We start from the raw sequence: 15653 nt of genomic DNA on the forward strand, positions 1-15653 counted from the left end.
CCTCTCTCCGAATCCTTCTAAAAACCAAACCAAAGAAATTAACATTGTACATTTTTCTAAATGTTTTTTTATAATAGATTCATAACTCAATCTAATGAAGTACATTTACTTAAGTATTGTCATTGAGTACATAGTATAGGTACTTGCTACTTCTATACTTGTACTCCACTACATATCAAAGGTTGATATTGCTCTTTTGACCGCACTACATTTGTCTAACGGCTGTCGTTAGCGTACAGTTTTTCGTCCCTTTTCTGTCCAATCCTACTTGTTAATCTGAATAAACCTTTTAAAAAAAACTCTTGAAAACAAAGCCACGTGGTTCTCAGAGAACAAGATTGCTACAAACATATATCATATAGAATATGAAGCATTTCTGTGGATAAAAACTACCCATCAGTATGTAAAAGACTTACAATTAGCACAGCCAGAAACATCTACAGCAGTATTATGCAACCTACACATTAATGCAGCAGTAACATTAATCCAAAAACATCATTCATAATTGTAAAACATTTTCCTGCACAGTCAATATTTTTACTTATTTTTTAAGTAAAAGGACATTTTCCTCATAAATCGTCTGTTCATGTACTTAAGTAAATCTCTTTGACTTCAGTAATGCATCTAAATACTTTCGTCTTGTGTTCTAATCCTTTGTGTATTCGCTGACGTCTCGTTTGATCGCTTGAGAAGCTTCCTGTAGTCACAAACTCCTTTTCTGTCCTCCGGTTCGATTCTGCTCTGTTCCATCTGTTAACAAACTCACATCTGCATACCTGGGGCTGTGTTTTCGGTGGATGTTTGTATCTCTAATTCTCTCTGTGGGCCGACATGCTTCCTCCAACGCTGCTGACACTGATTTCAACCCCTGATCGCCCACAAGCTCCCGTCCTGGCTCTGTGCCACTTTGTCAAAGTGACGAGTATTCGCCTTTCTCCACCAGAAAAATGCACTTTTTAATCATTTCAACGCCAATGTAGAAGTTAGATAAGCATTGCTTTATTTTATGTCGTGTGTGTGAATTTTTCGAGCCCTCCCCCCATTTTTTCAAACTTCTTCTGTGTGTTTCCTGTCTCACATTGTCGCAGATGGATTACAATGTGTGTCAGCTGTTGGAACAGCTTGACGCCAAAACCCAACACTTTAATTCTGCGCGTTACAACTCTTTATTACATGTTGACCACAAAACTAACCACTGAGAAGCTGTCGCATTGTATGTGCCTTGTCAATGAAGTGTGTCTCATTACTAACTACACATGTTCTCACACACACTAACACACACACACACACACACACACACACACAATTCGTTGCAATTTAATTGGCCTACAGTTTGCTGTCGAGGCAAGCTATCAGCGTTGTGCGTTTCTATCATGTTCATGTGTTGATCTTCTTAAACCAAACCAGTGAAATTCTCTATTTTATACATTTTTTTTTCCAGCTAAGTCAGGGATCCAAACACGGAGCCATGGTGAGTACAAACTATCCCACAACACGCCCTCAGACACACCAGTCTGAAACACAAAGTCTTGCCACCTCTTATCCTCACCCTTCTTCGTGAAAGATAGCTTTAAAGAATATTTCACCCCCAAAATGACCTTTTGAATGTCACTCACTCTGTTTACTGGAATTCTCAAAAAAAGCTTTTTTCTCGCACGTCTGCAAGGACAAACGAAGGCTCCAAAGATGGAGAAAAGTCTTACTGAATTGAAACAAAACTTTATAAAGAGGGTGAGGGGTAGTTAATCGGATAAGGTTGGGAACCACTGTTTACGCCTGGAGGGGATGATGTAAGATAAGATTTACTCCAGCTGATAAGAGATGACGAGAGGTGATTTCAGACTCGTGTGAAACAAGAATTCCAAGGAGAGTTAATTGCTCGACAACTCTTAACGCTTTGACTTCTTGAACTCGTTCCGTTATTTCCCAAACTGACAGTCGTCGAGCATCGAGAACAAGCAGGACTGGATCAAGCACATCCGGGAGGTGATTCAGGAGCGCACCATTCACCTGAGAGGCGCGCTCAAGGAGCCCATTCATATTCCCAAAACAACGACAGCCAAGCACCACAAGGGAAGGGGAAGGTAAACACCTACAATTCAGGATGTTCAGAGGGAATCACATCAATCACATACACGCTGATGCTTCAGCCCACAGCCTTCACTGATCTCTCTCTGTGTGTGTGTGTGTGTGTGTGTGTGTGTGTGTGTGTGTGTGTGTGTGTGTGTGTGTATTAGGGATGGAGAGGACCTGGACAGTCAGGGTGAAGGCAGCAGCCAACCAGACACCATCTCTCTGGCATCCCGCACTTCACAGAACACACTGGACAGCGACAAGGTGAGCAAACACACACACACACACACACTGATCAACGTCAGTCAGAAGAACTATCCCCAACCAGGTCGTTATTGTGATGCTCATCCTTTCTCCCGCAGCTCTCCGGTGGCTGCGAGCTGACCGTGGTGATCCACGACTTCATGGCCAGCAACAGCAACGAGCTGACGGTGCGGCGCGGCCAGACGGTGGAGGTTCTGGAGCGCTGCCACGACAAGCCGGACTGGTGCCTGGTCCGGACCACGGACCGCTCCCCGGCCATGGAGGGCCTGGTGCCCTGCTCCATGCTCTGCATCGCCCATTCCCGCTCCTCCATGGAGATGGAAGGCATTTACAACCACAAAGGTGGAGAATGTGGGCGTGACTGGTCCGTTTTTTGAGTGTGTGTCTGCATCACGATGTACATTTTAAAGCCATAACACCACTCTGTGTTCCACAGACACTCTGTCAGTGTGCAGCAATGACTCCATCATGCCAGGGTCGTCGGCTACGCTCCAGCCTGGTCATGGCATCGGCTCCCACACCTCGCCAGGGCCGAAACGGCCAGGTATGGTCACCTGTGTCACACTAACTGTTGTCTGCTCGTCTGAAATCCCAGAAAAAGTCTCACAACCAAGTCAACTAAACAGTATCAGCACATTACATCAGAATTATGTCCAGTTTCACAAATCCTCTTTCAGTAAAGCAAAACATATTTTAGTCACCTAAAAGGAGGCCCATCTAAAGAAATCAGTATCGGTTTCAGTGTACGCTTTATTTAGAACGCTTTCACTGGTTTACCTCACCGTCAGACAGCTTACAGTCCGAGGAGGAGCTGAAGCTGTTTTCCATGCTCTCGCCAAAGCCACAAGACTCCTACAGAAAACAGGAGTTGCTCTCTACCGCTGCCTCGATCTGAAAATGTGTTTTTATTATTGTGTGATTTGATGAATCAGAACCAACCCTTTCAAAACACTCGTGAGTCTAGCAATAACGCAGACTAACTAACCGATGGAAGCAGCAGTAGACCAGCACATCTTGTGTTCTGCGAGGTAGAAATATGTTGTTTTCCTCATGGTGTCTGGTTGTTTTGGAAGAGCATCGCTGGATTTCCAGTCAGAAATGGCTGACTGTGACTTAAAGCGGTGGTTTATTTCCAAGGTAACACTCTGCGGAAGTGGCTCACCAGCCCTGTGCGCCGGCTAAGCAGCGGCAAGGCAGACGGCCACGTGAAGAAGCTGGCGCACAAGCACAAGAAGAGCCGCGACGTGCGGAAGAGCGGGGAGATGACGATGGGCTCCCAGAAAGACTCGGACGACAGCGCCGCGACGCCCCAGGACGAGACGGTGGAGGAGGTGGGTGGATGCGCGACACTCTCGATGTCGTGTAAGCGGCCGTGTAAAGTATTGTGATGTAATCCCCACACTTTGTCACCCGCGTGTGTCGCTGCAGAGGGTTCGCAACGAGGGCTTGTCGAGCGGCACCTTGTCCAAGTCCAGCTCTTCGGGCATGCAGAGCTGCGGGGAGGAGGAGGGCGAGGAGGGCGCCGACTCGGTGCCTCTGCCTCCGCCGATGGCCATCCAGCAGCACAGCCTGCTGCAGCCAGACTCACAGGATGACAAGGTGAGGAGAGGGGAAGGACGCCGCGGGGGGGAGATGGGTTGGAGCGAAAGGGACAGGCGATGAGCAGGAGACGCAGAGGAGAGATTAGGATTTTGAGCTGGGACACAAACTGTATTCACCTTTTTGACTTTTTACATTCTCGACGCTACAAGGTTGGTTCGTAGAGTTCTTTCAATTTTAGGTCAGGAAGGATGTTAGAAGTTATTTCTTTTTGGAACGAGGCCTGGGCGAATCTATATATAGTGACATGAGCCTAGATACTATCAGGGATTTTTTGTTCCATCAATTTTGGATTTTCCCTTTTGGGTTTTACTGTGAAGGCAGACTTTAAAAGCAGCAGAACAGTTGTGCTTTCTACAAGAAATAGTCAACAGGAGACAGCTTCTACATCTCAGTAGGTTGAGGGTTGATGATACTGGAAGGGTTAACTCCCTTTCAATCAAACATCCTGTAGATTCAAGGACAGGGTAGCAACTTAACTTCTCAAATGCAAATGAATCATATTGTATACAAGTCCTCTTTCTTTTTATTGCTCTTATGGTTTGAACTTCTTGTCGGTTACATTTTTCGCTTCTTTCAGTCTGCTTCCTGACACAGTTTTAAGTGACTCCTTAGATGTTGTTATGCATAACGTTTTATCTTGGCATGATTCTCTCGTCTCTTCTGAAGCAGAAAGCAATGAAACGTTTCAGGCTCTCCAAGTCTCCTCGACCAAAGCGAAGGCTCCTCTGACACTAATTTCTGTTTCTCTTTTGTTTTGTTTCCTGGTTGTATCGTTTGCTGTTTGCCACACTGTAGCATTACCTTGATTTATGTCCTGTCTTTGCTTTGTCTCAGTTTCCATACCTCTCCATCTGAAATGCCCTGCTATTCCCCCTGTTTCTTCCCTCGGTCAAATCTTTAAATCTCTCCTTTTTTTCCCCCTACACTCTTCAGCTTTAAATGCTACTTGCTACAGCGTTATTATTCTTTAATTTCTACAACAGTTTCTGGATTGTAAGGAAATTAATTGTTCTTTTTAGACTTTCTTCTTTTTAAAATATACCTTTCTCTATCCCCATCAAATCGTTCCTAACTTTTGTACTTTCCTGAATTTCTTTAGTGGAGAATTGTTTCCTTCCATCATTTTTTTTTTTTTTTTAGTTTCGTTGATTTTGACTTGTACGTTCTGCCCTGTTTCTACAACACACCACTGTAGAGTCTCCCGGCAGATGAGCAAGGCCTCTAGGGGGGAAATGTAAATAAAGAGAAGATGCGTGTAGCTCTTAAATCTATATGAATGACGATGTGGAGTTTCAGTACAGATCAGAAGGCTTCAATGCCTTATTTGCGTCTATAAATTCCAAGGACATTTTTAATTTTATAATACCGGCTTGAGTCTGTTACGCTAACACTGGACTGCAGCTTTTTCCTGCATGTTTATCGCTCGTATGGTTGGGGAAAGGTTGGCAGCTGAAAAGAAAGTAGATGAGACTATAAATACAAGGAGGAAAGTCGGCGTCTCCGTCAGGTGAGAAGGTAGCTCCCGTAATCCAAATTTTAGACCCCACACTGAGGTGAAAATTCAAAAGCCCCCCCACCCCCCTCCTTGTTCCCATCATCCTCCAACCCTTCACGATCCCCTCCCTCACCTGCCCTGCTCGCTCGTCCTCATCTCCCTTTTACCCTCTGTGCGTTGACCTCATACCCATGCGAGTAATTGGCATCTCTAAACGCTGGCGAGGCCAGAAGGGCACACAGGCTCACCCAGAAAACCTAATTGGGGAAAGTCTTGAAGCACAGCACAGCAAGGGTGAGAGTCTCCTGAACTATATATATTTATATATATACATGCATACATATTCCTCTTTCATTCTCGGCCTGTTGGCACCCTTTCTTTTTGTTTAAAAAGCTGTTCATCACCCGCGAAAGCAACGGAAACATCCTCCATTCAGGCATCACTTTTTCCCCCCCGACCTTCTCCCCATCACCGTTTTTTGAGATTGAACTTTTTTTTTCTTCTCCCCATATCTTGATTTGATCTTGATTTTGGCGATTTCTGCCTCATTTTTTTATACCTTTCTTCATTTTTTTTATGATTTGTTTTTCATATACTTTCCCTTTTCACTTTGTTTGAACCTCCAGATACAATTCACGTATGGAAACATCTTTTTGGGTCTTTCTCTTCAGACGACAGCATTGAACATTTAACAAACATTTTCACTGAGTCATTTTTTGCTCAAGTAACAAAAATAAAACATTCACTTTTTCATAAAACTAATGAAGAAAGCTTAAATTAGTTTTAAAGGCAGAATGAGTAGGATTTTCTATAAGTGTGTTTGCAGTGTCTTTATCTTTTTATTTCTTGTATCTTCTTTCGTTTATGGGCGTCAAAAACAAAATGTATGACATGGCGCAGAATAAATCAAACTATAGCGACACAAAACGTCGAAGCGGACGAAGCCTGACCCAAAACGAGAGGAATCGGGGGTCGGCTTTCACCTGCTGGCGAGCAGCTGAGGAGGAGCTGATTGTGTTTACGAATCGCAGCTGACACATCCTACTCATTGTGCCTTTAACCACAACTTGGGAATTACCTTCATACATCAAATAATATGAAGCTATAGCAGCTTTTGATCTTCATTTTTGGACTCTTCCAACTTCCACGTGCATAAAGACTCTCACTTCATGGGTTCAGTAAGCCTTAAAGTTTTCACATAAAACAGATGACGCATTCATTGTCTGTTAAAGAGATTTATAATGTTCTGTTTTTAATTAATATATCTATTAAAATGGCATGTATGAGTTGTAAAGTCTGGTTTCTTTAAACATCACTATCTGCTCTGTAGGAAGACTTGTGTTGACACCAGCCAAAGAGCAGATTTAGTTGTTAGATTCTCTGTCTTGTCGAGCTCTAATCTTTTTTCTCTTCTCCTCCCTGCTCTCATCTCTCAATTTTTTTCACCCAGACCTCTTCTCGTCTGTCGGTCCGTCCATCCAGTTCGGAGACGCCCAGTGCTGCCGAGTTGGTGAGCGCCATCGAGGAGCTGGTGAAAAGCAAGATGGTAGGATGATGGAGGAAAACAGGCGCTTGACGTTTGAGGACGTGTGTCCCCTTCATACACGATCAGGACGATGTTTGAGATGAATAACTTTCTCGTCCAGGTTACAGTTTGTAGCGTAGACATATATCCGGTGTGTCGTCTGGTGGGAAGGGCATAAGTCAGACAGAGGAAAGAGTAGAGCTGCAGAAATACGGCTGTTTTTTCAAATGCCGACTCTGGTGCCTCATTGAATTACAATATGCTAAAATGTTATTATTGAATAAACTGCCTAGCCCAGCTTTAACATTTCCAACAGTGCGCTGCGGTCGAGTGATGATCTGAAGACTTAAATGGCAAAGAAATTAGTCTCTTACTCTGCGGTGTATACTGAGGAAAATGAGGGATTCAGCTCACCTGTTTATGAAGTCAACACACGCACGCGTCATTTCACACGAAACAAAGCAAAGTCATTTCATGAGTCGTGTGTGCTCTGCGTCACACACACTCTCGTTCACGTTGTGTTTTTCCTCTGCCGCAGGCTTTGGAGGACAGACCCAGCTCCCTGTCAGTAGAACAGGGAGACAGCAGCTCGCCCTCCTTCAACCCCTCTGACAACTCCCTCCTCTCCTCCTCCTCCCCCATCGAAGAGATGGACGAGCGCAGGACCGGCGCCCTCAAGAGAAGACAGTACGCTCACGTCACCTGTTTCACAGACGCACTCAGAGGTTGCTCTGCTCATTTCTTAAATTTAGACGTAGAATCATTCATATTCTTTTTTTCTGTAGTTACATTTTGCTGGAGCTGGTGGAGACGGAGAGAGATTATGTCCAAGGCCTCGGCCTGGTGGTGGAGGTGAGTTGATGCTTCATCAGCTGTACGTGACAAACGGTCTGAAAATATGACGGTGTGGTTGTTTTCTAGAGTGGGTTCCCTAACAGTAGCACAGCTTACTTTTCAAATGTCACTAAAAGGATTGTGATTCATTTGCTTTCCAGACTGGCTGTTGTGAATGTGTCTCACTGTCTCTGTGCGTGTCTCCATCATCAGGGCTACATGAGCCGGATGAAGGAGGATGGTGTCCCTGATGATATGAAGGGAAAAGACAAAATCGTGTTTGGCAACATCCACCAGATCTACGACTGGCACAAAGAGTATGTGACACACACACATGTGGAGAATACAGAGCTTTCCCTGTTCAGCTCGCTCAGTAGCTTACTTCCCTCCCTCCGTTCTGTCTCCATTTAGTTTCTTTCTTGGAGAGTTGGAGAAATGTTTGGAGGACCCAGACAGACTTGGACCGCTCATTCTCAAACAGGTTCGTCCGCAGAAGTTTTCCAACTGCTGCTTTATTTGCACCAGTTGTTATACATCATCGTGCTTTAATTGTGCGTTCTTTTTTGTATCCAGGAACGGAGGCTGAACATGTATGTAGTGTTCTGCCAAAACCAGCCCAAGTCGGAGCACATCGTCGCAGAGTACATTGACACCTACTTTGAGGCATGAGTCCCTTGTTTTGAATATTCTATCATCAGACGTTGCAAATATGTGCCAAGCTATCAGCCGTCTGACCTCTGACCCCCGACTCTGCAGGACTTGAAGCAGCGGCTGGGACACAGGCTGCCGATCACTCACCTGCTCATGATGCCGGTCTCGAGGATCATGAAGTACCACCTGCTGCTCAAGGTGGGTTTGCTGCGGTACAGCAGAGGCCGCCAGAGCTTTAGCCGTCGCCTGTGCTCGTCTTTGTCTCGTCTCACCAACCGTATACCGAAAAAACTTCAATTAAAAGAAGAGTCTCCGATAAATGCTGGTCCCTTTTACTTGCCACTATAACATATGCCCATGCATATGTGGTATTATTTTACATGCCGTTATGTCATTTTAATTTCCCACAATTTAGTTCATTTTACTGAAACCACGAGCATCAAAGTATCGTTCAGTCAGATTCACCGTCATGGTGAAAAGAGAAAAACAAGTTGTGACTCCTGACATTCGAAGCGCTCATAAAGTCCCAATGTGTGTCCGTTCCTCGATTTATTTATATTCGTTAAATCCATAAGGGTCCAAGAATCATGGCATGTGAAGTCCTTTGTGCAATAATATTTTCTCTTGTTCCAGAACTGTGTTGTTGATTATTTTTGATTTTGTTACCTCGCCGGCTACAAAACAAGATCTTCCCACTTTTTTTGTTGCTTTTAGTTTTACAACTTTTCCTTTTCTGTTTGCCAACGTTGCGTTGGTATGTGGGTGTTTGTGCGAAAGGAATTTAAGAACTGTCTCAAATATATATTCGCCGGTTGATTTCAGTGATTGAAGCAAGTAAAAGCCCGGAAATTTCAGTTTTGTGGTAATATAGTATGTCACTATCATCCACTGTCTAAAAATGTACATCATCATTTTTTTTCTGTTTTAGGCTTTCCTGAAACAATCTAAAAAGGCGGGGCTTGAGTCTCTGGAGCTGGAGGTAAGATAACGAAATTCTTATTCGCCTAAAATGAAGCCAAACTTGTTCTGCAATCCCATCAACCGTTTGGATCATTTGTGCCTCTCGCAGAAAGCGGTGGAGGTCATGTCCATCGTGGCAAAAAGGTGTAACGACATGATGAATGTCGGCAGGCTTCAGGGATTTGATGTAAGAAAATCACACTGATTCTGAATGAAAGCAATGCGACAACTCACCGACAGATCATTGCCTTGTTACTAAAAACACTCATCCTGCCTCTCTTCTCCTCCGATACTCGATCTTTCCGTTCCCCATCCCCGTCGTCTCCCTCTCCAGGGGAAGATCGTGGCTCAGGGCCGCCTCCTGCTGCAGGACACGTTCACGGTGTCCGACCCGGAGGGCAGTTCGCTCGGCCGAATGATGGAGAGGAGGGTCTTCCTCTTTGAGCAGGTGGTCATCTTTAGCGAGTTCCTCGAAAAGAAGAAAGGTTCCTCCTTGCCAGGCTTCCTCTACAAGAACAGCATCAAGGTAACAGAGAAAACATGAGCGCCAAGGATGCGCTCTGCTACACTATCAGTGGAAGCCAGTGGATTTAAGGATTTGCATCAGTTATGAAGGGCCTGCAGCTCCCTCTGGTGGAGTAACTAACATGTGAAAACACCAGTTACAAGTAACCTGAGTGAACGACAAGCTTTTCATCTAAAAATGTAAATATACTAATAATTCAAGCATTTTCTTTTTTAAGAAAACATGGACAGAATCTCCATTGTGCTTCATTAGTGCTTTTATAACCATCTGGTTAAAAAGGCACTTTTTTTGTATTTTGTAATATTAAATACATACTATGGAAGAAATTTGGAAGATTAAGTGAATTGAGGAAAAGGAAACGTGCAAAAATAAATAAATGAGAAATACATTAACATACGAATAACAATTAAAGCTTATAATTTACCTCAAGCTGACTTGGATATATACACTTCTACAACGCTACATCTCCCTCTCGCTCCAGGTAAGCTGTTTGGGGATGGAGGAGAATACAGAAAGTGATGCCTGTAAGTTCGTCCTCACTTCCCGGTCGACCAACGGCATCGTGGAGTCCTTCGTTCTTCACTCCTCCCACCCGGGGGTGCGTGAGGTCTGGACCCTTCAGATCAGCCAGATACTCGACGGCCAGCGCAACTTCCTCAATGGTGGGCTGACAGACACACACAGAGCTTTATACAAGGAACTGTTTCGCTACACAGCCGCCGTTGTTTCCTTTGTAACTGACCTCGTCTCCGACCTCCCCAATAGAGTATCAGAGGAACCATGTCGGGCCGAGCGGTGGCTCGTGTGCCCCCAGCAGCACGGGAGCTCCGATGGGAGGCGGCAGCGGGTCCGGTGTGGCCACTGGGCTCGGCGATGAAAACCCCCAAGGTAGCCCCCTCCCTTTAGCGGCCCAGGGTGGCTCTCGTCGGCCATCCAGGATCCCCCAGCCCTCCCGCCTGCCCCAGCCTCAACGTCACCACCCTGGTGCCGACCCCGACGGCCCAAACAAGACGTCAGGTACGCAACGTCTTTTACTCAGGAAATTTGTTTTTTTTCCCGGACGGCAAAATGAAAGATTTGACTGAGGTGTGAGTTTTGCTCGCTTATGATTCAGGTTCGTCCCCTTGTCCTGCCCCCACCACCCCGCTCCCTCCGGGGGGTAGCCCGCAGGGCAAGCGCCCCGTCCAGACCCCAGAGGACCCGGCACAGACCCCCGCTTCTGCCAGTGCCGTAGCCCCTATTCCCCGCGCCACGGTCGGGCCCTTGCCCTCCACGCCCACTTCCAAACCGCGGCCGGGGGCCGTGTCCCCTATGGCCCCTCCCCAGGCCACTCCTGCCTTCGGTAAGGACGCCCTCCCGCCTCCCCCTCCCAGCCCGGGCCAGAAGTCCGGATCTGGATTCTGGAGCTCCATGCCGGGCTCTCCAGCCAGCCGGCCTGGCTCGTTCACCTTCCCGGGGGAGGCGGGAGAGACTCCGGTCCGTCAGAACTCGAACCAGATCCAGACCGGCTCTGGATCTGGGAGCCAAACCCACAGACACTCCACACACAGCAAGGAAGCCGACCGCATGAGTACGTGCTCATCGGCCAGCGAGCAGTCCATCCAGTCCACCCAGAGTAATGGGGTAAGACTACTACCTGCAGGCCAGTGCGGCACCGACTAACACCCAGGCAGAGGGAGGCCCGGTCTGTCCTGTCTGTCTCCTGTCCCGCTGCAGCCAGCGCTACTAATCTGTCCCCTACTGCGCATCTCTGACAACCTCCACTGCTCTTCAGCATCATCCTCTCTAGCTTTCTCTGAAGAAAATCTCTCGTAAAAGTTCCCACTCTCAACGTGTTTCCTCTAGTGGATCAATCGGCTCTTCTGTGATTCCATTTCAAGGCTCTCTTTCGATTTCTTTTAACAAAGCTTGCACTAACACCTGACTTCCTCTTGGCCGTCCTTCACCTGCCGCTGTCTTCATGGTGTGTTACTGAAATGTTCTCTTCCTGCAACTAACCTCCCGGCGTTTGAGGTTGACCTACAAACGTCCTTCAGCAGAGCTGCTCTCCTTCAGCCTAACGTTGCTCCTCTCTTCTTCGCCCGGAGCTGCGGAGCAAACACAGGACTCTTCATCTTCTTCCCGCTATTCCGCTGTTTTTAATCTTCCTCGCTCTTCACTCTAATCCTTTCAGAAGACTTTGTCTCAAGTGGAACTAAATCACACCTCTTTTTCCAGTGTTTGTCCTCTTTTCTTCTCCTCTCACTCAAGTCCATAGGTTTAGACGTCTTTATGGCAACAGTTCAACCTGTAATTTAAGTTTTGACATTTTACTCCAGAGACCCATGTGAGCTTGTACTTGCCGTTTCCCTCATGTCGTCGTCTTCCTCCCCGTGCTGCAGAGTGAAAGTAGCAGCAGCAGTAGCGTATCCACCATGTTGGTGACCCAGGACTACATGGCCGTGAAGGAGGATGAGATCAGCGTCAGTCAGGGCGAGGTGGTCCAGATCTTGGCGAGCAACCAGCAGAACATGTTCCTGGTGTTCAGGGCGGCTACGGAGCAGGGCCCCGCCGCCGAGGGCTGGATCCCCGGGTTCGTGCTGGGACACACCTCGGCCATCGTCCCCGATTGCCCCGAGGGATCCATGAAGTAAGAGCTCTGGAAAAATAATACAAGGGTTGTTTTTTTATCGTTCTGTTCAAATGTTTTTTGGGTCGTTCTACTGTGAAAGGCAGTTTTCCTGAATGGATTTTTAAATTGAAGGCAAACCAATCTGATGTATTAGTAAGTTGGATTAGGTAATCCAGTGCTCTCTCCTGCTTGTTTAGAGAAACAAGTTGATTTGACTCTGTGTTGTCGTGTCCCAGTAGGAAGCCTTCGTCCTGGCACACCCTGCGCATCCGCAAAAAGTCTGAGAAGAAGGAGAAGGAGGCAAAGAAAGACACCAAGCTGGAAAACGGTTACAGGAAGTCCAGAGAAGGCCTCGCCAATAAAGTTTCTGTAAAGGTTCGTTCGTCAGTACGTCAGGAGACTGTTGATGCTGCTGCCCCGCGCTGCTTTCCTCGCTCTGAACCTGCTTTGTTTTTGCTTTTCAGCTTCTAAATCCAAACTACATCTATGATGGTAAGTGTGGCTTGGTGGAATTGTGTTTATTTAAAGATTAACGAAATAAACGCCGTATAGTATCAAAAGCGCTGAACACAATTTTAAAAAATCATCTCAGCATTTCATTATTTTTTATTTTGTTTCCCTCCAGTTCCCCCGGAGTTCCTCGTACCTCTGAGTGACGTCACGTGTGACAACGGAGAGAGCGTCACCCTCAGGTGTAAGGCCTGTGGTCGACCCCGGGCCTCTGTGACCTGGAAGGGCCCCGACCAGAGCAACCTCGCCAACAACGGACACTTCAGCACCGCCTACAGGTAAGAAAACGGTTTCTGTGTTGGTTCAGCTGAAGCTCTGCCAGACTGGAGTTTAGATTGTATAACATTTAGCAGCAGGGTGTCACGGCCCAAAACATTTTCATCAGGACAAACGTGCTGGAGCTTCATGAACGATGCAGAATTCAACACACGGATCCAAAACAAATCCAACAATGAAAAGCTTATATGGAAACAAAGCAAAGTCAAAAAAAACACATGCAACAGAAAAAAGCTGCAGAGAGATCAGACGAGTGCATTCGTTCTTAGAAGCAAGAAGAAAAGTGCAGGAAAGAGGCAACATGAAAAGGCACTTACTCTTTTTTTACATTAAGTCTTTTACGATATTATATAAGAAACAGATTCACGTAGCTATTTTAAAAGACGAAGGCCAAATCGAATAAAGGGATTGTATTTCGTTGTATGAGTTTCTCCTAACAGTAATGTTTTGGGCCGCTGCAGCCTGCGTCTCAGCCTCCATTTGGTTTAACAGGGACATCGGCACTTGATGACAAAGACGTTTTAAATGTGAATGTAAATCATTTCAGTGATACCGGTGAGGCGACGCTGCGGATAATCGGCGTCACTTCAGAGGACGACGGCGTTTACACCTGCGTCGCCACGAACGAGCTGGGCAGCGTCACGTCGTCCGCCAGCCTCAGAGTGTTGGGTGAGGACAAACTAAATACACTCGCATCTCCTCCGCAGAGCTCGTCACGGGTGACGGGATATGAACTTATTGTCCGTGTTGTGTGTCTCAGCCGTGTCCACCGGTGGAATCAGAGTGAGCTGGAAGGACAACTTTGAGTCTCACTACACGGAGGTGGTTGAACTGGGCAGGTAATAAACAACCGTTTGCACGTTCGACATTCAGCGCTTTTGTGATTGATGTGAATTCATCTGATTCGGGAAAAACCTGGAAAAAGTCATGGAATGCTAAAATGGTTATTTCCAGGCCGGGAAAAGTCCTTTTAATTCAATCCCAAAAGTGTTATAAAAGTCCTGTAAATGTGTTATGTTCATGTGTTCATGTCGTTAATTCACGCAGAGTTTGAAATAATTAATATGCTTTTAAAATAAATATTAGCAGGCATACATACAGGCATCTATTTAAATGTTTATTCTTTTAATTAAACTATTGTCTCATTAATTTGTGTCAGTAAGGTTTACTGTATGCTTTGGATCCTCATTGTTAGTTCAAATACTACATTTTATCACTTTTTCCATGTTTACACCGAGATTTCCCAAAATGTTTGGTCATTGAAATTTGGTTAAAGTCATTGGTCAAAATGTGTTAAGTGTCTAAAGCTCACGAGTCGAGTGTCGACTCGCCGGCCTCTGAATGTTCCTCTTTCTTCTCGCCAGGGGTCGCTTCTCTGTTGTGAAGCGGTGCGACCAGCAGGGCACCAAGCGCCTGGTGGCGGTCAAACAGGTGAACAAGAAGCTGATGAGGAGGGACCGGGTGACCCAGGAACTCAACCTGCTCCAGAGGCTCCAGCACCCCCACATAGTCGGGCTGATCGACACGTACGAGACCCCCAGCAGCTACGCCCTCGTCCTGGAGATGTGAGTGCAGACCGATCAAAAGACATGCGCGAAAATCACCACATGGAGCTTCATCAACCTTTTTGTCTGGTGGGACTTTTGCGTTTCAGGGCCGACCAAGGTCGTCTGCTGGACTACATCGTGAGCTGGGGGAATCTGACGGAGGAGAAGGTGGCCTGCTACCTGAAGGATGTTTTAGAAGCTTTACATTATCTGCATAACTGCAGAGTCGTGCACCTGGACGTAAAAGTAAGTCGTTTTACGTCATGCTGTTCTTGTCCATGTTACATATGAGCAGCACAGAGCCCCTTCACCACGCCTTGAGTGAGTCTATGAAACATGAAGCATTGCACATTGACTCCAGTACAGAATTACAGTTTGTTTTCTTGCAGAAAATTAGATGAGAAGATCTCTCTTGATCGCGACTAATAAGAAGTTATTGCAAGCGACCGGTTAGACTCGCATAATCCCAGATAAAACCACAAATTGAGGTTTGCATCAAGAATCAGGTGTTATTTGGTGAGCTTTAGCAGTGCTGATGGGTGGATTTAGTTCGCTTATGTACAAACATGAAATGAGGATTTCAGCCAGAAGGATCATGAGTGAGTGAGTGAGTGAGTGAGTGAGTGAGTGAGTGAGTGAGCACCTTTGTGTCTGTCCACACGCTGTTTTGTGTTGGCTGGTTATGGCTCAGAGACATCTCTTGGTTGTGGGGTCTTGCATGTTCCCAGAACACATGTACCCACTCCAGCGGTCGTTGTAGACACGCCTTTATAGTGTTT

The 15653-nt window shown here is 46.2% G+C and overlaps 1 protein-coding gene across 4 annotated transcripts in view; it reads left to right on the forward strand.

The window, feature by feature from the left end:
- Positions 1–15653, forward strand: part of LOC137784714 (triple functional domain protein-like) — a 72049-nt gene that overhangs the window by 54466 nt on the left and 1930 nt on the right. Inside the window, exons 35-62 of one of the 4 annotated variants that reach the window (XM_068575585.1) lie at positions 1442–1471; positions 1939–2084; positions 2238–2337; positions 2436–2679; positions 2774–2881; positions 3475–3668; positions 3766–3936; positions 6885–6980; positions 7498–7646; positions 7745–7811; positions 8007–8110; positions 8205–8274; positions 8367–8456; positions 8550–8642; positions 9373–9423; positions 9514–9591; positions 9739–9930; positions 10412–10592; positions 10696–10947; positions 11045–11553; positions 12312–12559; positions 12778–12916; positions 13006–13033; positions 13167–13329; positions 13875–13996; positions 14088–14166; positions 14692–14892; positions 14982–15120. In XM_068575585.1, coding sequence (XP_068431686.1) covers positions 1442–1471; positions 1939–2084; positions 2238–2337; positions 2436–2679; positions 2774–2881; positions 3475–3668; positions 3766–3936; positions 6885–6980; positions 7498–7646; positions 7745–7811; positions 8007–8110; positions 8205–8274; positions 8367–8456; positions 8550–8642; positions 9373–9423; positions 9514–9591; positions 9739–9930; positions 10412–10592; positions 10696–10947; positions 11045–11553; positions 12312–12559; positions 12778–12916; positions 13006–13033; positions 13167–13329; positions 13875–13996; positions 14088–14166; positions 14692–14892; positions 14982–15120 — 4044 coding nt within the window. Of the gene's footprint in view, positions 1–1441; positions 1472–1938; positions 2085–2237; positions 2338–2435; positions 2680–2773; positions 2882–3474; positions 3669–3765; positions 3937–4734; positions 5729–6884; positions 6981–7497; positions 7647–7744; positions 7812–8006; positions 8111–8204; positions 8275–8366; positions 8457–8549; positions 8643–9372; positions 9424–9513; positions 9592–9738; positions 9931–10411; positions 10593–10695; positions 10948–11044; positions 11554–12311; positions 12560–12777; positions 12917–13005; positions 13034–13166; positions 13330–13874; positions 13997–14087; positions 14167–14691; positions 14893–14981; positions 15121–15653 lie in introns of those variants that run through there. The other 3 variants (XM_068575586.1, XM_068575587.1, XR_011077425.1) reach the window with 3 other exon arrangements.

The sequence above is a fragment of the Clinocottus analis genome, unplaced genomic scaffold (genome assembly GCF_023055335.1).
Source record: "Clinocottus analis isolate CAN_PGR_092001 unplaced genomic scaffold, fCliAna1.0.p SCAF_14, whole genome shotgun sequence".
Classification (NCBI taxonomy): Eukaryota; Metazoa; Chordata; class Actinopteri; order Perciformes; family Cottidae; genus Clinocottus; species Clinocottus analis.